Here is a 25,151-nt window from a genome sequence, read left to right as displayed (position 1 = left end):
CCATGTATAAAGCATTATCAGGCAAACGTGGAGCTGGAATTGCCCTGTAGTGTAGTGTGTAGCTAGCCAGGCCGTGCCGTCCTAGTGACGCAACAAGCTTCAGCGTTGCTAACAGTCAGGTCAAGAGTCAATGCAAGTACTTTCTCATACCTGCCAACCTTGAATTTTTTTTTTGAGTAGCAACTTATCGCGGAGCGGCAATTCACGGTGCAACAAATTGGCATGGTAAAGCAACGGGGTCGTCGGCGGGCCCATCTGAGAGGCTACTTTGTTTTGCATAGTCTGCCCTACACCTAGGGTTGCCAAATGTCAACAGTGAAGATATGACACACTTCATTCAGGCAGGGGGGGTCCTCCCCCAGAAAAAAAATGCTTTTCTTAGATGAAATTTCCTGCATTTTAATGCATTTTAGCCTAACATCCCGTGTATCTAGCAAATAGTTTATCTTGCTCTTCACAGTATTTTGAACTACCATACTTTATTAAACTTTCAAGGAGGATGTTTCTTTGTTTTTGTTTCACACCATAACACCAATAAAATGCTATGATGATGGTGTGCTGGAATTCAGGCCTCTAAATTAACTTTATTGATCACCAGCCAATATGGCTGTTAATCTTACTAGTCAAACATACTACCAGTCTGGCTAGGCCTAAAAAAAATAATGTTTTGGTTCCGGTTGCCGACCGACCCTATCATTTTTTGTGCGACCCAAAATATTTTTTTTGAGTTTTTGGAATCCTCAAAAAATATCGATGTTTTTTGGAGGGTTGTTCATATAGACAAGACACAACACGTTTCTTCATTCCCATAACTCGCCATCTTTCCCTTTCTACCTGCCTGCAAGTTACTGAATTTGCATCGCATGACTATCCACATAGGAGCAACATAAGCACGCGTCACAAGTGCCGCCCGGCTTGATATAAAACCCCAAATGTCACTGCAGAGTTGCGCACCTATCGGTCACGTTGTTGGCGATTTATTATGCTACAACATGCTAATTGGTAGTCGTTGTGGCTCGTAAGTTTTTAAATAACTTGCCTCACAGCGTTCTTGCAGACTGATAGGCTACGATGTAGTTTGGGAACCTGGCGAAAATGCCTGCCAAATGATAATCGCCTTACCTCAACACCCGACACGGACACAGCCTGACCACCCGCCTCGAAATGCAACACACAGAAAACATTATGAGTATCCACGATTTTTGAATGTATTGATATTGTCTCCTCGTATTAGAAAAGGGCTTCCATTCAATACCTTGTAATTGTAAAATAAGTTAATACGAGAGAAGGGAAATGTTTTGCCCAAGTTTCCCTTCATTCTTTCATTTACCACAAGGCCTTGTTAACCAAGAAGTCCGTTGGCCCGAGCCCGTTATTTTCTTGCTCTCTCTCTGCTTGTCCCTCCACCATCGCGCAGCAGCAGGGCATCTGTCACTGTCTCACTCTCCGCACCTCCTCCAAATAATGAAATAGAAATTAACGATGATGTCGCCACAAATACGACTGTTCGATGAAGACCTAGGACTACTACAGTTGCCTACAATAATGATTTAATGGCAATGACGATGTTGCCCCTCGATCACCCTTCATTAAAACATTCATATCGCCTCAGGCGTCTATCCTCGCGTAAAACAAAAAAAAGTGTGTAAATAGAATGTTTCCAAGCCAGAACCTTCATCCCAAGGAAAATATGGTCTACAACCGATGATGGGACAGAATTTTTTTTTAAAAAGAAAACGGGACATAGCCTACAGGAGCTAAAATAGCAGTGTCAGGCAACTGGCAGCTGGACAGGTATTGCCAGAAACGGTAGGCTGTATGATCATATCCTCATTTCGGTGACGGTCAGTATCTTGGCTCATTAATACTTATTATATTTCATTGTAGCTTTAGCAGGCCACACTCCACTATCGTCCTTGGCATTGTTCAACAAAGTTTATGACGAAATCTGGCGCATATGGGGGGTTGGGTGGGTCGGACATAAAAAAAAAAATGAAAACATTTTTTTTGAAAAAAAAAAAAAAAATTCCGACCGACCCATGACCAAACCTGACAACCAACCGGAACCAAACTCTTATTTTTCTTTGGCCCTAGTAAGTGGCTATTAAGTTATCCTATGTACCAGCCAAACAGAGCATTTGGTCACTTGGGGGGTGTTAAGGAGCTGGAATTGAGTATGAAATTGAAGTATTTGCTGATTATTTTTTTGGCTGTAGAAGGTGCATGTAGGAAAATGTATAATTTGATTATAAAATACAGAGGCATTTCAGTGATTTTTATGAACAAAAAGTTGAATTGTAATGATTCTTACATCATCTCCCCCAATATTAATAAATGGTGATGTTGTCACCTACTGTGAAGAAGCATCAGCAGTAGAGAAAAAGATAAAGACAAGTGTTATCTAAGCTAGGATAATATCAGGTTAATATACCTTGGGGGCTAACATCAAAATCACACTTTCAGCATTCATTCAGTACAAAATGCGTCATGTAGTGGCTCTACTGAGGGATGGGGGCTAATGGCCAATGCTCTTGGAACTTCCACGGTAACTTTTGAGGGGCATCGCTTCTTTTTTTCTTTTTTTTTTACTTCTCTGCATAATAGTAGGCCTATCTACCCTCATCTGCCGCCATGAGTTGGCTATTGTTCACTGTTCGGCACATATATGATGATAGGAGAATTTATTTTATTAATACAGGGTTCCCCCAGGATTGTTAAACCTAAATTCAATGCTTTTAAGACCTTTTTTAATGCATGTTCACATAAAATTTAATACTTTTATCGCACCCATTATTTCAATAATATTGAACGAAATTCAATTAAGAAAGCGCGTATCAAATTCAAACCTCATTACTTCTTAAGAGATTACCTCTCTGTTTGGCACAAGAATGTACATTTATGGAAAATACAATTAAAACACATGCAAAGTTGCATTGTAGCATCTCAGATTTATTTACTTAAACAAACCCCAGAATTGAATTCAAAAGCTGCTTCAAAAGCACTATTTATTTGTTAATTGCACCGACTTGTATTAGCCAATATAATGTAAACCTATCAGACTAAATTGGAGTAGACCATTATTATTGTTGTTGGGCCTAATAATTAGGCCTAATCGTTTTTCTTCACTCCATTATAATGACGTTCAAAAAGCATAATTGCCTACATTTAAATGTACCATTTACAATTTGAGCGTTAAACTGACAATAACCCACTCATTTTTTGAGTCAACAAGTTATTGGTCATAGGGCTAGTTGTGCAAGTAATGATCCCCCTTAATGTAGTGTTTTACAGGTATTTGGGAATAGCACTGCCATAGTCGAATGGCCACAGTAATGATTATCCGATAAGACCATGCATGCGTCCATGCTTGTTTACTATTTTTCACCATGCGCAATTCTGGGAAGTATGCATTATCTGAGCATGATTCAGTAAGGAAATGCGCCGTGAGCCCCCCTATTCATAGATGGGTCAGGTCTCCTGGTTTAGCAGCGCATCGATTAAAACAAGATCAACTAAGTAGTCGTCTTTTTTCCGAACAGCAAGGGGAAATAGTTCAGAGACGGGATTTGATACGAGTCAAGTTTGCTACCAACAGGTAAAGCGTGCCCACGCGTTGGTGTGTGGAGTGCACTGTAGCCTAACCAGTGTGTGATTTAACCGCGGTTACGCGTCTGTGGTTATTATTGGCCACCTCAAAAATTCAATGCAAGATTTTAAAAAGAGGCTAAATGTTGCATGACGTCGCCTTGTTTTCTGCTAACGCTTTTAGGAGCTCCTCAAACAAGAGTGTGTCAATTAATGTCGGTGGTCGTTGGTGATACATCTACTAGTTGCGACCAATCGATAGGTCTGTCTCGCCAAGTAGCCTAATTGCGTTTGTAACACAGCTTTGTCATGAAATTGAAATGGCTACAAATGACAGCGGTGGATTTCTGATTGCTCCTTAAGTTTGCTTCACAACGTTCAATAGCCTTAAAAAGAATACCCCAAGAAAACCGGTAACACTCCACAACGTCAGTTCTCCACTGTTTGCATGAACACAATGAAATAAATATAAAGGGGGGGTGGCTTTGATCACAACCTGCTTCTCGAGTTCAACTGGTGCTTGGACGGCACAAATAAAACTTTGCTGGTTAGTGGAAAAAATACTTGTGCGCTACATCGAGGATAGATTGTTAATGCTACACTTCCCGTTGTCGCTGCAGCACTCAAGGTTTGTGCACGTGTTTACAGTGCAACGAATGGACGTTCTGTGCGTCATCTTCATTATGAAAAAAGCCCAGCGTAAACGTTTTCTTGCATAGTGTGCAGCACGCCTCGCGGTCATTCGGCACAGATTTTACCCAAAAGTATTTTGGATCCTGCAGCCACTTGGGGTTAAACCGGCACTTTCCCATTCTTCACCTCACCTCATCAAAAAATGACGCCGCTGCACTCTAGATTTGTGTTTACAGTAGCGTTCTACAACGAATCATGGGTATTGACGTTCTGTGCGTCATCTTCATTATGAAAAAAAAAAACTTCGTCCTTTAGGTTGCACACTGAAATGTTTTTTGAAAATTTAATGCCGCAGTGAAAAAAATTCCCGACTTTTAACAGCTAATTCAATGCTATTAATGCTCTTAATGCTGGATAACTAAATTCAATGCCTTTTTAATATTTTTAATAACCCGCGGGAACCCTGTAATAGATTGCCATACGTGATTACGGATAGTAGTCGTGGAGTGATGCATATTTGGTATGACGCACGACCTGTTACACCTGTTCACAGAATGGGCCACGACTCAAGGGGAAACAGTATTCCCAATAGGCCTACGGTGTCATGGTAGGTGTTACGGATGAAGACCTACTCCGAGCACAACCGTTAGAACTATCACTTTATTTTCCCGAGTTAAAATGATCCGACGCAAAGGGAAACCGAATTTAGTTTGCTGCTAATCTGCTAATTTATAGCGCAGTCACATTTTCTCATTCGGAAGTAATCTCGTTTCGGTCCAATATCAAAACAAGCAACAACATATTGCCGTCAAATACGGCAAAATTTGGGTGAATCATTACGACAGACCTCAGTCTTTATTTTCATAAGTTTACGGATTTAGCAACTGGACGCAATTCACTATTCCCATACAGGCTACCTTTCTCAAAGCCCATTTACATTTGAAACGGTGATTTTGACGGTGCTCACTTGTAAAACTACAGCGACAGTACCAAGATGGATAATACATGATGACAGGAGGAGGACACTTGTGTTAGCCTGATAAACCAGACTAAATGTGGATGTCTAATTTAGTCTGGCCTCGATGCATAATAAATCCGAAGATTGTTGATGAGAACAAACTTCCCTCAAAACCCTGCCCACTTTGATTCAAAACACATATTTGCGTTGTAATTGGTTTGCCAGATTCTTGGCATTCTGGCTTCATTGAATCATTATGCGAGGCCAGACCCACCCGTAGACAAAACATTTTGCCGTCCAGCGGGTGGCGCTGGTTCACCAGGCTACACGTGTGGCAGAGATTATAGGAGTACATTACCCAGTCGCTCTGATTGTGTGATTTCGAAGCAAACGTTCTATCGGCAGCTGATGCCTCGACTCGAGAGGAGCGCAGCACAACCTCTAAACTAGCGCTCTGATTGGTCAATATTCCCCCCCACACGTTGCTGGCCAATGGAAAGGCCAGCGCGAGACAATTGCAAGCAGAGCCATGTCTACGGCTCTGTCTGGTTGCAAGTCTACAGAGAAATTTATAAGGGCCCGTGAACACACTTTGCTATTGGTTTTTCCCGTATTTTGAAGTAACTGCGCCGTAGTTTGATGTCAAAATCTGTATCCGCTACACAAAATGCGTAATGGTCGGCAGGTATGCTTTCTGAGTTCCCGCAAATACGGGAACTCCTCTCACTTCGTTGGGAAGCAAACAACCATTAGCAAACCAAAGGAGGCCATTTGAGAAATACCGTTTGGAAAATGGTCATTATTATGGTCTTGGTCAGACCAAGTCTCGAAGAGATTTGCAAGTCGATGATAATCAGGCTATTGTGTAGGGGCCTGACCTGGTGCACTCCCCCGTACAGGGCTGCCTCCTGGGGCAAAGTGAAAAAACGAGGTCCTATCAATCTTCAGATGGTGTCGGACCGTGACGGTGCCATAGGCACACGTTTTATGAAATCGCAAGTTTTTGACGGACCTCCGTCAAGTTCTATACTCCTTAGTTACCGTTGCTGAGCTCGGATTGGTGGGCGGCTGTTTGTGGGAGGGGTTTTGCGAAAGGCTAATTGCCCTGTAGTGTAGTGCAGTGTTTCCCAACCAGGGGTGTACATGTACCACTAGGGGTACGCAAGCACACCTCAGGGGGTAAAAATGTAATAATAAATAAAATGTAATAATGACAAATATATGGAGTGTAGTCACATTGGGATAGACGAACAGATATAGACAGGGTTCCCACTCTAATTCATATATAAAATTCCATGATTTTCCATGACTTTCCAGACCCAAAAAACAGAATTTCCATGACCACTTCAATAAAGAAATTACGTTAAAAAAGTGTGAAAAATGAAGATTATCTTCAACCCTAGAGTCGACGCTCAGCCACCGCCAGACAATCGGTTCACTGCATTCTAGAATGTTGCATATAACAGCGCAAAACCAAACTGTTTCTGGCGAAGCGTTTCAGTATAATCAGTAAGAAACAATGTTATACACTAAACAAAAAAGTTTCTGCTTTCACACATCTGTTAAGAAAATTCCACGATATTCCATGACAGTGCATGCAAAATTTTAGACCTCGGCCAGATGACACCGCAACGCGGGTTTTTTTGAAGTTGCAACCACACAGCATGTTTCAGTGAAAAGTTCGGGTCCTAATGAGAACGACAGGCTTACTTCAGAATACACATTTCTTTATGTGAAGTTGTTGAGAATGTCACGCAGGGACCTTAGACCAGTGACAGTGCCAGAAAGGTTCACATTTTTTTAACAGACCCAGCAAATTTTGTTTTCGATCTACAGACATATGCCATGGCTTGTTTAAAAGCTGAAGATCTTAGCTTTTTATTACTAAAAACGATACATTTCTAGCCTCTCCCATTCCGAAGTTATGTCCATTTTAAGCGAAGGATAGTTTAACAAAAAATAGCGTTATTTCCCCCCTTTGTAAAAAGCGAAAGACGGTTTTATTATGCGCTTTACTCTCCGCAAGCGCGTACATAGCAGGTTCAGAATATCAGAATGTGCAAGCTGCATAATTGAACATTACTAGATGCCACAGAGACAAGTTAGATACAACAACAGACTGTACTGAATCATGCTGCTTAGCACCATGCTTCGTGACAAAGTTGCTCTTACAAGAATAAGCATGCATGCTGCAACTTCTGGAATATTTTGGAAGACATTAGAACAATCACCAGGGAGTTTACAGTCTACATAACTGGTTGGCCCTCACGAAGTTGTAAGTCTGATGTCTTTACTCCTTTCATTAGTTAAGTATGATGTTTTGTATGCAGGAGGAGCATGTCAAGTTACTAAAGGAATTTCTTATCCCAACATGTGTACTAGCATTTGCTGCTAGCCGACTTATTTTCAAAACCAGCATCGCATAGTTGTTATTTTTCATTATGCTGAAGTGAGTGCTACGTGGAAAAATAGGCTACCAGCTTTGCGCATGTGGCACCTTGTGTAGCTTGTGGAGTGACTAGAGTAGTGAATCATTGCCATTTAGGCATCTGTTGATTGTGTTCTACACTTTATGCTGCTTTTTTTAAATTTGAGAAGTTTAAACTAAGGTGTTGAATACCAATACCGGGCAGGTATTTCTCCCTCCTCTGGAGGCTGCTGCGCACTCACCGCTTCTCCTTCTCTTTCTGCCCATTACGCCTGTTTCAACTAGTGACATATACATAATATCAGGGCTCTAAATTAACACACGCCAACCCGCCAAACACGGGTGAAAAATAATTTTGGCTAGTAGAAAAAAATACCTACCCGCCAATTTGGCTAGTATCGCCCGAGTACAGTAAATTATGAACAGTAAACCGCTGCTCTGACGAACGTTAGACGGCGAGATTTCCTACATTACCCATGGACCCTAGCGTCACGACGTAGCCTCCCACCGTGGGCTTTCCAGTGCAGAGAGCGGCAACTCCATGCTATTGCGCGCGCCAGGATTGAAAACATTTCAGACGACCAGCCTTCTGTCAGCTAAGCTGCGCTCACACTATTCTGACAGGCAGCTCTCCTCCTATGCTCTCGTCGCTTTCGCTACAACCCTTTTTAACGTCACTACTGCTATTATTACTATATGAACCTTGCTGTAACAGGCTGCATTTTTGAAGCAGCGAGGCCCTGACCGTTTCAATAACAGGACGCAGATTATGCATAGAGCTACTTCTGTTCTGTAGACTATGTTTTGTGCGAGTGATGAGAATGTGTCGGGGGTTAGAGCAAGGTTCTGTGTGTTGGTGAATGCTAGTAAAGTGAGTGGTTGTGGAACGAAATAGCGACAAGGGCAGAGGAGGAGAGCTGACTCTCAGAGTAGTGTGACCGTAGCTGTCAGTTCAGTTGTCTTCTGAAATGTTCCGAGTCCTGGCGCAACTAAGTTGGAAAGCCCACGCCATCGTAAAGCGGCGTACACACACAAAGCTAGCATTTCGCTTGCTCGCCTACTCGCCACTCTTTCATGGAACGTTCGCTGAAGGTTCCCGCGGCTTTAACTGCCAATGGACAGCCGAGAAGTACCGAACTCTGCATTCCAATTGGTTACTCGCTTACTCGCCTCGCTCGAAGATAAAATATTTTCAACTCGGAATCCGCCCACATCGCATCGCTTGTACAGTACTCGCCTACTCTCCTGCGAGTCTCGCTGGGACACATTGACATTCTATTGAGTTCATTCGCTGAGCGAGTAACTAGCAGCGACGTGTGTGTACGGCCCTTAAAGACAAAAAAAGCAACCAACGACGAAGTTGTGGAAGTAACAAAGGAAGCGAAGATTCCCGAGATATTATTTACTTTTAGTTAAACTAGGCTTCTTGTCATTTTGTTGCGCGTGGTAGAGAAGAACTCCTCCTCTCTCCCCTCCTTTTCCTCTCATCTCTTCTGTGTGGTTGCTACAGTGGTTTGGCTGTGTGCTTGGTTACTGTATGTTAAAGGTCTGTTATGTGAGTGGCTTGTGTGATGTGATTCAGCTGTTTTCAGAGGAATTGAACAAAATTGATTGGCCTAAGTAATGAACGTAAAAAATAAAGCAGAAGTTAAAAAATAATTGAAAAATATATAGCCTATAATATGCTTATTATGTAGGCATATAGTAGGCTAGCCTATGCAGGCCTATAGTGTATCTGTGTTGTAGAAATAGTTGTACAAAATGACCATAATAATAGTAAAAAAAAACTAGCCTAATGCATAGTTTATTTTGGCGAGATAAAAAAAATGGCTAGTTGAACTTCTGTTTGGCTGGTAAGAAAAAATGTCCACTAGCCAAATTGGCTGGTGGTGGAAAAAGTTAATTTAGAGCCCTGCAAATATGCATTGCTGATAACTGTTTGGGTGCGCAGTTAAAAGATAATATGAAGCTTTGCTTCGTGTTAGTCAGGGTTTTTTTTTTAAAGATTTTGAACACGAGTGACCCACACTGGGCAGTTTGAAACGTAAAATATTGACCGTGGTAGAAATGAAAGAGTCTCCACAGTCCACACAAACAGTTGTCTGATGATGCCATTGTGCATGGAATTAATGTTGTGCGCAAAGCTAGTGGTCACTGTGAAGATACCTCACTGTTTTTGGCCATGTGGCTGTGACGCAGATGTAAACAAATCCGTTTCGCCTGGAACAATGGCAACGCAAACGCCTGCGTTACTCGATTTTCGCACTCTGGAACCCATTATTCAAAAAACTCGTTTTGTGCCACGTTTCTGGTGGGTTTCATATGGTTAGTCCAGGGGAACGTTGTCACTGGCATAGAAAATCATTCCCGTATAGCCAGCCCCTTAAAATTCCATGACTTTCCATGACTGAACAAACTTTTATGAAATTCCATGATATTCCAGAAATTCCAGGACCCGTGGGAACCCTGTATAGAGCATGAGTGAGTGGGGTACTCATCATATGACAAAATTGCTTATGGGGTACACAGGATTAAAAAGGTTGGGAACCACTTGTGTAGTGTGCAGCTTGCTGACCTGGTGCACGCCCCCGTACAGGGCAGCCTCCTGGGGCACGGTGATGATGACGGAGGGGTCCCACATGTAGCCGGTCAGCAGCCCCTCCATGCCCGCGCTCCAGCTGCTGCCCACGGCAACCAGCTGCTTGGGGGTCTGGGAGCCGGGAGGACTGCTCACCACGTCACGGAAATGCCTCAGCACCTCCTCCATCTGATGCACAAGGAGCAGAGCAGAGCACGGAGAAATGAGAAGACATCCAAAGGTTAAACTAGGATGCTGGATTTTTTCTTTTTTTCAAGTTGAAAAACAAAGTTACAGGGTTGGGGGTTGTACAAGAAGTGTGCGGATTGTCTTCTTTTTATGCAGAAATTTCTACTGAATCCTGCACCTTCTAAACAGATGAGCGGTGGCCTATCACAACTTGGGTTGTACAAGAAACAATCACAAGAGGAGGACCAATGACAAGAGGACACTGATTTCTTTCTGGAACAATCAACTGGACCTTCACTGACACACACCATGCTCCCTCATGGCAATGTCTCCAACGAATTAACAGCACGGGAAGGAGAGATTGCACTCTTTAAATGTCTTTTAGTTACATTTATTTTCAGAAGATGTTTTAAGAAGCAGAAAACAGACAATCGTTTTGGCTGTTGCCTTCATGGCCATCTCTCATTTGAATATAGTTCCAGAAAATCAAGGTCACACACATCCAAAGTTTTTAAATGGGGGTTCGGTTTAAAACAAACAAAAATGGAACATGCGATCCGCACAATGAAAACTTCTCTACTGCCATGTACCAGATCAGCCTCACCTCTTTCGCTCTCTACTGCCATGTACCAGATCAACCTCACCTCTTTCGTTCTCTACATCTCTAAGATCACCTGATCACCTACAATCAAGCCAGGACTTGAAACTGGCACCTGCCAACCGATCCGATTTAAAAAATGTAGTTGTTAAAAGTGCAATTTTAACACAATATGTGAAGAAGGGAGGCCTGTTTTAGAGGGGGATGATTTTTTTTTTTTTTTAACCACTTTTATTGTTGGGGGGGATGGCATCCCTCTCATCCCCCTACAACTCGAGCCCTGCCCATACAGCCCTCTATTCTAACCTGTTGAGGTGCGCGGGTATACAGCTTGTCCACCTCATCCAGGACCAGGTGACTGAGGTGGAGGAAGAGAGAGCAGTGGGCTTCTAGAAGGCGCAGCAGCGTGAAGGGCGTCGTCACCAGCAGCCGACCTGCATCAACAGAGACCAGGAGGAAAGACAATGGAATAGAATAGAGCAGAGGTAATTTGAATTTGGAAAATGGAAAATAACCACAATAAAATAAAAATGTTTAAAATTAAAAACTGAAATTCCTTTCAATCAGCAAAAAAAAAACAAAAAAACATTTACCATGTGTAAGAACCCAAAACGTAATAACTGCCCATAACGTAATAACTGCCCATAACGTAATAATTTGGGTCTATTTGAAACGTAATAAAGGCCATAACGTAATAACTCGCCCATAACGTAATGACACTTATCTACCCATAACGTAATAAGTTATTACGTTATGGGCAGGTTATTACGATATTGGCCTTACACTAAAAAAGCTATTTTACTGATGAAATTGAGACTATGTAGGCCTATGTGTTTGTCATTATTATAATAACTAAAAACTTAGTAGTGAGACAATTTGATTTCATACGTGGGAAATGCAAAGGATAACAGATTAAAATCCAGTCACTGTTATGTGTTGTGACAATACTGGATAGAGGTGAGGCGAAATATGAACATTAAAATAGTAAAGTGCATTCATACCTCTGAATAACCTGCCAATAACGTAGGATAATAATGCAGGCAGACAGCAGATTTGGTCAACCCTCTCTTAAGGAGGAAATATTAAGTCATTTTTTAAGATAAGGTATGAAAGCTTTTTTTAGTTATTGTATCAGGTCATCATTTGTCTTACCTCATTACGTTATTAGCAGAATGTTATTACGTTATTGGTAGAGAAATGTTATTATGTTATTGGCAAGTTATTGGCTTCATTACGTTTCAAATGGGCCCAAATTATTACGGTGCTTTGCAGTTGTTACGTTATTGGCATTGTTACTATCAACGCTTTTTTTTAGTGTAAGGCCAGTGTGATGGAGTGACCAGCACTAGGGTTGTGGCTGTGTTCTGACTCTCACACCAACGAGCCTGGCTCTTTGGTGTAGCGGTCAGAGCCCCAGTTTACTACCCCAGAAGATTCGAGTTTGAGTCCCGGCTGGGCAACTCTACACCCCTTCGCTATAGACAGTAACGTAATAACCTGCCCATAACGTAATAAGTTATTACGTTATGGGTAGGGAATAGGGCTGTAACGATACTCTCAACTCACGATTCGGTTCGTATCCCTATTTTTGACCTACGGTTCGATACACCCCACGATTTCTCATTTGCCAAAGTTATAAAATAAATTTATGAATAAAACTATGACAGATTGTGGGTAGAATAGGTTACAAGAGGCTACAAATAATTTACATTTTTCCAAATATTATGTTATGATGATTTGAAGCTTGGAAGCACCATCACTTCATATCATGTGGTAGTTTTCTGGACTGATGTGTGTCAAAACTTTGAAAGGGTATATCACGATACTGGCTCCTTGTATCACGATACAGTATCGTGACTCTGTGTATCAGGATTTCTCGGTTCGATACAATATCGTTACAGCCCTAGTAGGAAAGTGTTATTACGCTATGGGCAAGTTATTACGTTATGGCCTTTATTACGTTTCAAATGGGCCAAAATTATTACGTTATGGGCAGTTATTACGTTATGGGCAGTTATTACGTTTTGGGTTCTTACACCATGTTAAGTTAAAGTCTACTAAATCTTCATATTTTTTGGGCAGGAAAATCAATTTGTGCACATAGACCACTTTATTATGACTGTGTTCCATGTATTAATCTGCTCTAACATACCCACATTTTTAATAAAACAGCTCAAATCTCAAGAACCTGAATGCAGCGTATATGTCGCTCCAGGACACAATGGGTTAAAGAGCCACTGCACATGTAGTGGCAGAGTGTCAAAACACAATAAACTGATTGAGACTGTACTCACCCAGTACAGCACTATACCATACCGAACGGCTGTTTCCAACAGTTTGGTACAGTTACAAGCCTACATTTTATTCACCAAAAAAATCTGATAAATAAAAATATATATTGTACATTATCTATCAAAATCAATATCAAAGCTGCAATTCACAACCTATCTGTCCAGGGTGATGAAGTACGGTCTGCCAACCAGAAGAACCCAGGAAAAAAAAAAAATGTTAAGAATGTTAAACGTTAGAGAGAGAGAGAGAGAGAGAGAGAGAGAGAGAGAGAGAGGGAGAGCGCAAGAGAGCGAGATCGAAAGAGAGAGAGCATGGAGCCTCACAGTTGTTCTGGAGCTTGAAGGCCCTGATCTCCTCCTCCTTCTGCCCCAGCAGCACCATGGTGGGCTTCAGGTCGTTGGCCGTGTGGCTGGTCTCCAGGAGATCCAGCACCGAGTTCGCCTTCTCCCAGCCTGGGCACAGGATCACTCCCGACAGCTGCAGGGGTGATGGTGAAAACAAATCCTGAGCCTGAACTTTTTCTGCTGCTTTAACGACGACGACAAGATACTGCATGGTGACGTAACGTAGGCCTATTTTGACACATTAGTCAAACATTTAATAGCCTGTGTATGACCATTATTCAAACCTGATAGTAGAAGAAAACACTGAATCTGTAACACGTTCTGAGATAAAAAATAACCTAATGGCTGATTATTATCAATGTTTTTATTTTTGCAAACTCGGTCAAGCCTGAAATCAGGCATGGAGCCTGAATACTATCAACCCTGCAGCTGAGACACACACAGGACGACACAACACAAGACGGCAGTCAGCCCGCCAGCAGCCAAGTCTCTACCCTTTATAGGGCAAGTGACCATGGAAGTAGTATAAGAACTGGAGCGAGTGAACAAGTCCCGCCTCCAGTCATTTCAATGGGAAATGCTAAGCTAGTGAATTCAGCCAAAATTGAATGCATTTTTCAGCTACAAAGATGGAGTCGTTTCCGCCGACAGTTTACTCAGCCAATTACGTGCCACGCTATTGTCTGACTTACAGTTAATCAGAAAGCTATATGGAAGACGGGCATTGGATGCATGGAGGTGCCCAACCACAGACCTGTAAAGGTTGCGCACCCACCAATCATCATGACCGAAGTGGAGCGAAGTGGATGCCGTAAATGCTTTAGAGGCAAGTGGCTATATTTGATCACTTCCAGTTACTTGCACACCCATCACAAGTGCCCCTGCCATGTCTCTCTACAAGGGTGTACACCCAAGTGGGTTATATGAAATTAATCAGGAGAAATCAGGCTCACACAGATAGTGACATCACGATTGACATTTGACCAATAAGCAGTGGCCTGTAAATGGTTAACAAACCCTTCAGAAAAGCGAGATTTGCATAATTAAAAAAAAAGGTGGTTTACCAAAAGGTGGAGTGAAAGGTGGATACAAAAATGGTGGTAGCCAGTCATTCTTATTTACAGTAACATCGTTCATTTCACAGCCAGAACGTTCTTGAAACCAAACTATGTTCTGTTTACCGGTACATAACATATTAGACCTACTCATTACACATTGATCACATAAGTCATTGAACACTTAAGTTTTTCTTCCACGGAAGATGGCCCAATTGATTACGGTAGTCAATCCAGGTTTGATTAAAAGTTGGATGACTCCCTGCTCCACGTCTCTATGTAACTCTGGCATGGCCAGCAAAGCAGCCTGCTCGGCATTGGCATCTCACCGTGGAGTGTCTGGCGCGGGAGCTGAGGTCGGAGGTGTTCTGCATGAGGGTGATGAGCGGCGGCAGGTAGACGAGCGGGTCCTGGGCGGCGTGCGCCACGATCAGCGTGTTGCTGCCTCGCAGCACCGGGGGCCAGCAGTACCGCAGCCCTACGTCAATCACAGGCTCCTTTCTCCCCTTCAGGTACTGCAGACAAAAGAGACTAGTACAGGGTTTCTCAAACTTTTTCAGACCTAGGACCACTTTTTGACATTGTTTTGAGCAGGGACCACTTGTGAATTGATATGATAGGCCAACTCTTGCTACAAGTTTTATGCATTGCAACTTCACATTTAGGTTGCTTATTTTTTTTATATACATACGTTACAGATCTAGTTTAGATATGTTTACTTTATAGCATTAAAAATATAGCCTACACAAGCTTCTCTTGGAAATGCTGACTGTATTTGAATAAAATCCCCTGTGGACCACTTGAGGTATCACATGGACCACACTTTGAGAACCACTGGACTAGCAAGTAAGATACAGTAGAGGAGACCAACTGCAGCAGGTAAGATACAGTAGAGGAGACCAACTGCAGCAGCAGAAAAGAGTTATTTCGCTGGGGCAGCCATGGCTCAGCGCTAGCCTTTGGATCAGAGGGCTGCCGGTTAAAATCCCACCCTTACCAGCACCTTCATCCATGGCTGAAACACCCTTGAGCAAGGCACCTGACCCCACGTTGCTCCAGGACCGGTAACCAATACCCTGTACCTAAATAACTGTAAGTCGCTTTGGATACAACGTCAGCTAAGTGCAATGTAATGTAATGTAATAATTTCGCCTGGTGGGTTGGACGGGTCTAGTGTCGCAGCAAAAAGGGATAATCGTAGCTCAGTCATCAACATGAAAAGGCATCATTTGTAGCTTGGCCATGAATGTGTCCTGACTCTTTCTTCCACTCACAACACTTTGTCTGTGTATCGAGTTTTGTGTTGAGTTGTTGGGGAGGGCTCAACACGGTAACAACATAAAACAGCTCTAAAAAAATCCAGCCTTACAAATTAACTATGCACTAGCAGTATATTTCACCGTAATAAACCCTGTTAAACAATACGATCTGACAAATACTGATTTGAATAGTCTGTGAGTTAAATCTGCTAGTTGTTAAGCTCATCCACCATTCTGATGGGTACAGTACATTGAGGTCACTGTTTCTGAGTAAAACAGTCCACAAGCCAGTACGACAAAAAGCAGGACATTACCCTTTTGAAGTACTTGGAGAGAGAAGACTGAGCCAGGCTGTGCCAGGCATCAACAGCAGCAGAAGAATGAAGCAGGACGCCATCTCTTTTAGGGACCACAGGAACGACCTTCAGGGGGGATAGCAGAGGTCATCAGGAGGACAAATGACCATAAGGAATACCACAAATTTGAAATACAACACAAACCAAGGTTGAGTGGTTTCTTATTAAGGGCCGTACACACACGTCGCTGCTAGTTACTCGCTTGGCAAATGAAGTCAACAGAATGTCAATGTGTTCCAGCGAGACTAGCAGGCGAGTACTGTACAAGCGATGCGATGTGGGCGGATCCCGAGTTGAAAATATCTTATCTTCGAGCGAGGCGAGTAAGCGAGTAACCAATTGGAATGCAGGGTTCGGTACTTCTCGCCTGTTCATTGGCAGTTAAAGCCACGGGAACTTCCAGCGAACGTTCCATGAAAGAGTGGCAAGTAGGCGAGCAAGCGAGAAGCTAGCAATGTGTGTGTACGCCGCTTTAGTCTCCACCAAAGAGAACTTAGTCATGGAGACAGGGAGGTTGCAGCACCAGAAAAAGAAAACACTAACAAAAGCAGATTAAAGTTACCAGTGAGACATGCAAACGACTAAAAGTTGATTGACTAATATAAACATCATTGAAGAGTATAGTTGATACTATCAAGAGGTCTTCCTACATTTCCAAAACGCTTAACAAAGTTAAAAGTGTGGAGCAAGCTGGTCCACTTCAAAGGAGACTGGGCCAAGGACGACTGGAGCACACAGGATACGTTTTTCTGATTTTATTGTGGTGCGAGCATGACTAACGTTTCGACGCAAAAAGACTCTGACTCTGATGAAGACGCACTGCGTCGAAACGTTAGTCATGCTCTCACTAGCTGAAATAAGAAAAACTTATCCTGTGTGATCCAGTCGTCCTTGGCCCAGTCTCCTTTGAAGTGGACCAGCTTGCTCCAAACTAAATACAGTCCCAGACTATGAGCACCAAGAAAGCTAGAGCGCAAGTGACCTCCTTTCCAAAGTTAAGTGTGACGCGTGAGGTGAGACAGCTCCTGCGGCGAGATAGCTCTTGCGCAGGTATTAAACTGCTTACCAGCACGTCGTCGTCCGCCTCCTCCTTTACATTCAGTGGGCCAGGGTTGAGATACTCCATCAAGCTGCAGACACAAACACCCTTTACTGCCTTGCCCAATTGCTCGCAAAAACACACACACGCACACACACACACAACTACTTTACAACACACACACAACTACAACAACCCACGGAAGTCTGAATTCTGCATTTTGTCAGCAGTGTTAAATGTTGCTCAGAATTAATCTTTTTTCTTTTTAAAAAAAATAAATAAAATAAAAATGTAGCTGTTATAATTACTTTAAATTGTTACTATTTTGGAAAATGTTGACCACCTGAAGCGCATGAAGTGTTGTGGACTTACCGAGAAGCCATGCGCTCATCCTCCGTTCTGGGCTTCTTGTGCTTCAGCTCACCCATGCTCCAGTCGCGAACACGGGGGCCACCAGAGTCATCCGCAGATAACCTTTAAGGACAAAAAAATCACAATATATGTTTAATTTCAACAGCAGTAACATTTGGGTAGTCACCTAAATTACTTCGGTAACACTTTATTTTAGGGATACATCTATTAGCGCTAATACATACATTGTTAATGCCTGCATAAGTAACTTGTAAGGCATGTACTAAGCAAATGCTAAGGTCTACTAGGTCCTTACTAAGGTTAAATTGGTAATAAATCCCTTACATTTGCGAATACATGCCTAACAAATGTTTGATTTTGCTTTGTACATGCCTTACAAGTTACTTATACAGGAACATTGTATGTATTAGTGCTAATAGATGTATCCCTAAAATAATGTGTTACCATTACTTCATAGATCTGTTAATGAATTCATTGAACACCAAACCGAAGAGATGTTAACAATGAGCATTTACAGTGTTACAGTACATGTACAGTATGTAGTATATGTAGGGTCCAAAATGGTTCTTACGGAGCAACATCAGTGTGTGCCGCCGCCGGTGGCAAAGGTAATGGACTGTTCAGCTCATGGAACGGTATTTCAAGAGGAGGCATCTCAAGCTGTGGAAGAGGGGAAGGAGACGCTCGCTCCTGAGGAGGCGTCTCAAGCTGTGGGAGAGGAGGGGAAGGAGACACTCGCTCTGGAGAAGGCATCTCAGTAGTAAGCAGAGGAGGAGGAAGTGCCATCTGAGAAGGTATCTCAGCCAGACGGACAGGAGCAGCAGTGATCTTCTGAGAAGGCATCTCAGTAGTAAGCAGAGAAGGAGGATATGTCATCTGAGAAGGTGTCATCTGAGAAGGTATCTCAGCCAGACGGAGAGGAGCAGCAGTCGTCTCAATAACAGTGAGGAGAGAAGGAGGAGGCGGTGCCATCTGAGAAGGCATCTGAGCAGGAGCGAGAGGAGCAGCAGTGATGTGCTGAGGAGGCATCTCAAGATGAGGAAGGAGAGAAGGAGGAGGAGGCGCCCCATCCTGAGGAGGCATCACATCAGGACAGGGAGGTGGAGGTGGAGGAGGGGGAGGTGCTCTCTCCTGCTCCGTCATACGGATCTCCTGCTCTGCCACCTCCTTCCACTGCCCCTGGGCAACTTCAGCTAGGAACTGGCTGGGGACGTCCCCTCCGTCAGACACATAGCCCTGGTCTGCCTGAATGGACATACAATAGTGTATGCAGAAACACATCATCAAAGGAACATTCCAGCCAATTTTCAACATGCAGTTGTATTGTTCACTCTACCCTTGATGTTTGTTTTGGTCAGCCCTCTCTGAGATCCTGGCCAGCTAACTGGACGCATAGTTGGTTTATTTACAAGTATGCCTCATAATACTTGAAATATCACAAAAGTAAGTGCTACAGGCAGAGGGTATGCAGTTACGATTTTTTATAACAACAACAATAATAAACATGATAATAATAATAATGCTGTGTAGGGATTAGTTACCTTGGCTAGGCACTCCCCAACAGCATCAGGGTTCATAAACCTCAGAAACCTGTGGGAGACAGAGGCAAGGATTTAAAGTGATTTTTGGAAATAAGCTTATTTTACTGAGTAAAATAATAGGCTTTTACCGTTCTCCTGTACTTCCAACCGTTTTCTAGTTATGGCAGTGCACATTTCACCTCCAAGCTAACACTTAACATTGAGTCCTATGAGACCAGTTAGCCGGTCTCATAGGACTCAATGTTAACTGTTAGCATGGAGGTCAAATTTGCACTGCCATACCCAGAGAACCGTTGAAAGTACAGGAGAACGGTAAAACCCTATTATTTTACTCAAGGGGAGGTGTAAAACAAGCTTATTTCCAAAAATGGGACAGTATCACCTTAAGCCGCCTGCACACCGGGTTCCAACAAAGGGCAGAGCAATGCTCAGCCAACATTCGATTCCATTGCTTTCAATTAGGGATGCACCGATACCACTTTTTTGAAAACCGATACAAGTACGAGTACATTAATGTGAATACTTGCCGATACCGATACCGATACCTTTTACCACCAAATACATGCATGGCCTTGTTTTTTTCCACCTGTGATATTTTTATTGTAGATTTCCAGGTAAATTTGAATGTTTGTAAATATGAGGTGGCACTTTTTTCCATGTTGCTTTCAAGTCCACAGAACGTGACATGATTTTGCATTGTTTTGTGTAATACTGTAGCAGTATCGTTTCTGGTATCGGCAAGTGCTTGACGAGTACGAGTACGAGTATAATGAGCAGTATCGGGTGCCGATACCGATACCAGTATCGGTATCGGTGCATCCCTAATTTCAATAAAACTTCGCACAGTGGCACGGACATTTACCACTGTCGACTGGTGACTATGATTGACTTCTATTTGTCGAAGCCACACTATAATATTCATTGTTGGATCTATTGGGCTTGTTTGCTAACAATGAGCTGTCAGTGTCCAGTGAAACTATTGATAACTTGATTTTGAAAGTGCTCTGCAATGCTATTGAAACCTGTGTGTTTGCACCAGGACTTTAAAAGCCTGTTACACTGAAACAGACAAACACAGACACACACATACTCACGTTATGCAAGCATGCATTCAGGTGCACATGCATGTAATGAAAAACAACAACAACAACAACAAAAAACAGAGTCTGACCTGAACATCTGCAGTTCTGCCATGCACTCATCTGCCAGCGTTGGTCCCCGCTCCTCACTGCACTCACTTTCACTGGCAAAAATACACAAGAGTAAAAACAAGCGCAATCAGGGATAGCAACCTGTGGGGTATTCCAAGAAGCTGGTTAACCCAGTTTAGCCTTTCGACACATCAATGTTGCATTCAGGTAATTGAGATTTGAGGTTTTTTTTTAAAAAAAAAACATGTGGGTATGTTAGAACTGAATGAACACATTCTAATGCAAAATGAGTGTCCTAGCTTTTAAATGCAACTTATTTCATGTTTCTATGCGCTTCAGAGGCTGAGATATTTAGGATTTAATAGGCAGAGGGCACCCTGTCCCAAATAAGGACTAAAATGGGTTAAGTGATAAACCTACCGGAGGTAGTAAACCTGCTAATACATCGCCCACAGGTGCCAATTAGTTAAGAAAATGAGGCTCTTGTATTACATGGTTTACCACTACCTCCAGGTTGACTTAAAGGAGAAGTCCAGTTTTTTGAACATTAAGGCCATTTTCTGAGTGGTCTGCAATGTTTTAGAGTCCCCCTCACCGTTTATTTCATGATTACTGCAGTCTCTGTTATTAGGCTGATTTGGATTTGATCTCAACCAGCTTTAGAATGGCCGTCTATGGGCACCTGCAACTCTTTTCTTAAAATCACCTTTAACATTTGTTTTCAAGAATATGCAACTCAGCAAGTGTTCAGCAGTATTCACTGGTGTTCTTTAACAATTTTTGTAGCGAAATATAGCATCTGTCGTGTTTTATGTGTATTTTATGAAGCAATTTGTAAATTAAGTTTCACTTTCACTTTCACAAAATGGCAAATAAAAAATGACAGAAGCCATATTTCGCCTTTAAACTTGTTAGGGACTGCTAGTGAACACCCCTAACCACTTTGTGAGCGGTAGAATTTCGAAAACAAATGTTTAAGGTGATTTTAAGAACAGAGTTGCAGGTGCTCATAGACGACCATTCTAAAGCTGGTTGAGATCAAATCCAAATCAGTCAAGTAACAGAGACTGCAGCAAACATGAAATAAACGGTGAGGGGGACTCTAAAACATTGCAGACCACTCAGAAAATGGCCTTAATGTTAAAAAAATCTGGACTTCTCCTTTAACCTGGCTTATATTACAGCAAGCTACCGTAGGTTCTTGAAATACCCCCTTGACAAATGTTAGACGCATGTGATGTGTGTGTGGCGCCCTCTGCATACCATACATATACATTGCAGGCAGACTAGCACACATCAAGATAAAGACAGTCACTATTTCCCAATGTCAAGTGTTCTAGCCTTGGTAGTGAGTGAAAAACCCAGTGATTGGATTCTCTTTGGTGAACTCAGCGAAGTATCCAATCACTAGGCGTTTCACGCACTACCAAGACTAGAACACTTGACATTGGGTAATGGTGCCTGCCATTGCATACCTGGCCCCACACCTACCTAACAGGAAGCCAGGCAATAAGAAGAAAACAAAGCTACAGCACGAGGGCTGGCTGTTTAGGCGTTTATTATTTCAATACTGTCCACATGTTTTTTTTCTGTGTTTAGAAGTAGGGTGCGCACATCCACAAGTAGTTGTCCAGGTGCCAGACAAAAGGTAGTAAGTAGTGTGATGAAGCGGTCTGCACACTGTGTATTAACTCCAAAAATACTTTATAACATACGGCAACGTTTCGATCAAACAGGGATCTTCCTCAGGCATTGTGTGCATACCGCTTCATCACACATGTTTTTTTCTCCAATTAATACAGTTTTGCTTGTCCTCACTTTATGTATTTATTTATTTTTAACCATTTTCTTTTCTGGGCAGCGTTTATTACAAACCAGTGTGGCGAGTAGTCTGCCTGAGACACTCATACACACGTGTGCACATACTGTAACATCAACAGACATTTTCTGTCTGCCCTAAAAATGATTCAGGACTATTTCTACCATACCATTCTCAGTGCTAAGAGCCACAGGTCCAGAATTGCCTGAATTACCACTTGCAGCTTTGTTAATTAACAATTAAATGCCCTCCAATGGGATGGTGTTGTCACATTTTCTACAATGTCTCTACAGTCCCTGTACCTAAAGTCGTTTAACTGAAATGAACAAAATGCCGACTGAAAACTGAATACTGAATACTGTCTTACTGACTGAGAACCAGACAGACACAATTACCCAAATTTGAAATAATATTCAGAAAAGTTAAGCTGCTAAATGAAACAGTGCGGCCTATTGGCTTTTTTCTTTTTTTTGCCAAAGCCAGTCAGTTTTGCAGCTAATAATGTGTATTTCTGGAAATTCAAAATGCAGACATGGAGAAGATCCACCTTTTAATGAATGAAAAGAGCCATTCCCCGAGAAAATTTGATGGTGGTTTGAGAAAAAGGTAACGTGTGAATTGGCAGCATGAATTCTGTAACGAAACTGCTAAATATTTGCACCTAAAAAAAACAAAAAACTAGTTAACAATTTATTTTCTTGAGAATTTGTCCACTTTTGGACAGGTAGAAATATATATATATATATTTTTGTATCCATATTTCTCCATGACATTCTTTCAAAATCGAATACCGGTATACTGAAATAAATCATGCTAGAACTTAAAAATATAAGTGAGGCTTTTTTCTTCTTCCTTTTTCAAATTCGAACCTTTTCCTATTTTCTAAAAGCATACGTACACAAAAAATTGCACCAAGCCATTGACCCACATACTGAATATCACTGTATGTAACACTGATACACCTAACTCTTTTTTTTTTAAATGCATTTTATTTTTCAAAGTTTTTGTAACATAATGCTCTGGTACAGACAACACAAAGAATCACCAGCAAAACATAATACTTCTATTACTTCTAATACTTCTTCTACATCTTGATCAACACAATTTCCCCTTCACACCTGAGAGGACGCACAGCGGGTCTCAAAAGTCTACACACCCCTCATCAAATTTCAGGCTTTTGTTATGTAAAATAAATGACAGAAAGACTAATAAATTCACAGCTTTTTCCACCTTCAATCTTAACTATTAACCTGAACAACGCAACTGAGAAACAAACTCAAAGGTTTAAAGGGAAAAAATAAAAAATAAAATAAATAAAATAGATAAAATAAAAAATCTGAAAATTAAGATGCTGCATAAATATACACACCCTTGAACAAATACTTTGTTGCAGCACATTTTGCTTCAATTACAGCACTCTATCTGAAACTTTTACCGAGATAACAGCAACAGTATCATTTCTGGGTCATCAAACAATCTCCATTCTTACAGAAACACACAGCACTGTGTAGAAATATTCCATCATTTCTGGAAATGGGCTCCTCTCCCTTCTCTACTTGAGCTAAATTATTTTGCTTTAGCCTTCTTCGCCTATTATTCCAGCCATTCTCTGATTCTGACAACGCAACTGGTACCTCTAAGATAGCATGCAGGACTCTAAATTAAGACCAGCCAAATGGCAAAATGCTGGAGAAATTTCAGTTTGGCTGGTAGAAAAGACCAACATACTAGCCACTTTGACCCATTATTGTGTGTGTTTGGCTAGTTTAACATCTACTAGCCTCTAAGCTAGCATGTATCATTGGGTTGAATGGGTCCAGCTAGTTTTTTGGGGGGAAAGATTTTTTAGACCAAAGCTTTGTTTCGCGTAGGTAATCTATGTATGTCAAAATGCTGTCAATAATTTGTTTTTCATTCAAATAGAACACATTTCACAGTATAATTTCCATGAAGACATAACACATAACAGAGCACAGATATCTACTCCGAGATCGTCTGCTTCTCTTCTTGCTTACTTGTGCATGCTTATCAGACAGGCACACTCTCTTGTGCAAATTTACTGGACTAACCAAAGTCATCTCTACTACAGATGCTCTTAGCAACTTTTTTTTGGCCCAATCACTAATTTTTCGTTCACCAAAATAATGATCTTCCGCTTTTTTTCTTTCTTTCAAACAGACTATTAATTTTGAACATTGAAGTTTTCGTAGACCAATCATAATCACAATTTGCATATGTAACCTTCAAATTCGAAATGTATTTGCCAATCTATCTCTCAGGCTAGAAGTGTTGGTATTATTCAATATATAACACAACTTATTGCATAACATTATTTAACTATTCAAGATTGAACTGAAGCATTATAAACTCAAATTAAGATATAGCCTACATACAAGAAACAACAAACGTGTCAGTTGACAAAAGTCCCTCCTCTCTGTCTGTCCACTCTCTTGGGTGCCTGAGACACGCCCTTCTACCTTCAGACCGTGGTACCAGAGACACTTGAACATATGAGAAAGCTCACTCTGATTGGTACCCATTGCAGCCAATAAGCTTGCAGTTCCACCTTGTTGGCGAGGGACCCACTAGTTTGACGCCCTCTCTGTACTTACGTGGTACGTCACATGGTAATCAAACATTTCAAACAAGCGATTTAAGGTTAGGGTTAGGTTTAGGGTTAAGGTTAGGTTTAGGGTTAAGGCTAGGGTTAGGTTTAGGGTTAGGGTCGTATGAAATAAGCGGTAAGTACTGAAAGGGCGTCGAATTAGTGAGTCCCTAGTTGGTAAAGACAGTCAGGGGATTGTACAGGTAGCTGTTAATACCTGCTGGGCATTGCTGCCTGCCGCACCTCCTCCAGTGCCCATAGGTCAAATGGGGTTAAATGCTAAAATACATTTTACTCTAATGTCCAGTCACAAACCTCATAAATAAAAGTTCCTGTTATGAACTATTGT

At 41.8% G+C, this 25,151-nt stretch overlaps 1 protein-coding gene across 1 annotated transcript in view; it reads right to left on the bottom strand.

Annotated features, from left to right (window-relative positions):
• Nucleotides 1–25,151, bottom strand: part of tdrd12 (tudor domain containing 12) — a 52,993-nt gene that overhangs the window by 17,788 nt on the left and 10,054 nt on the right. The window contains exons 11-20 of the mRNA XM_063197874.1: nucleotides 20,399–20,470; nucleotides 19,228–19,276; nucleotides 18,258–18,931; nucleotides 17,687–17,788; nucleotides 17,342–17,405; nucleotides 16,234–16,341; nucleotides 14,990–15,175; nucleotides 13,585–13,738; nucleotides 11,276–11,403; nucleotides 10,180–10,371 (exon numbers count right to left, since the gene is read on the bottom strand). Coding sequence (XP_063053944.1) covers nucleotides 10,180–10,371; nucleotides 11,276–11,403; nucleotides 13,585–13,738; nucleotides 14,990–15,175; nucleotides 16,234–16,341; nucleotides 17,342–17,405; nucleotides 17,687–17,788; nucleotides 18,258–18,931; nucleotides 19,228–19,276; nucleotides 20,399–20,470 — 1,729 coding nt within the window. The remainder of the gene's footprint in view (nucleotides 1–10,179; nucleotides 10,372–11,275; nucleotides 11,404–13,584; nucleotides 13,739–14,989; nucleotides 15,176–16,233; nucleotides 16,342–17,341; nucleotides 17,406–17,686; nucleotides 17,789–18,257; nucleotides 18,932–19,227; nucleotides 19,277–20,398; nucleotides 20,471–25,151) is intronic.

The sequence above is a fragment of the Engraulis encrasicolus genome, chromosome 4, assembly GCF_034702125.1.
Source record: "Engraulis encrasicolus isolate BLACKSEA-1 chromosome 4, IST_EnEncr_1.0, whole genome shotgun sequence".
In the NCBI taxonomy this organism is placed as follows: domain Eukaryota; kingdom Metazoa; phylum Chordata; class Actinopteri; order Clupeiformes; family Engraulidae; genus Engraulis; species Engraulis encrasicolus.
The sequence above is the reverse complement of the archived record's forward strand: the minus strand, read 5'-3'. Positions and strand labels throughout refer to the sequence as shown.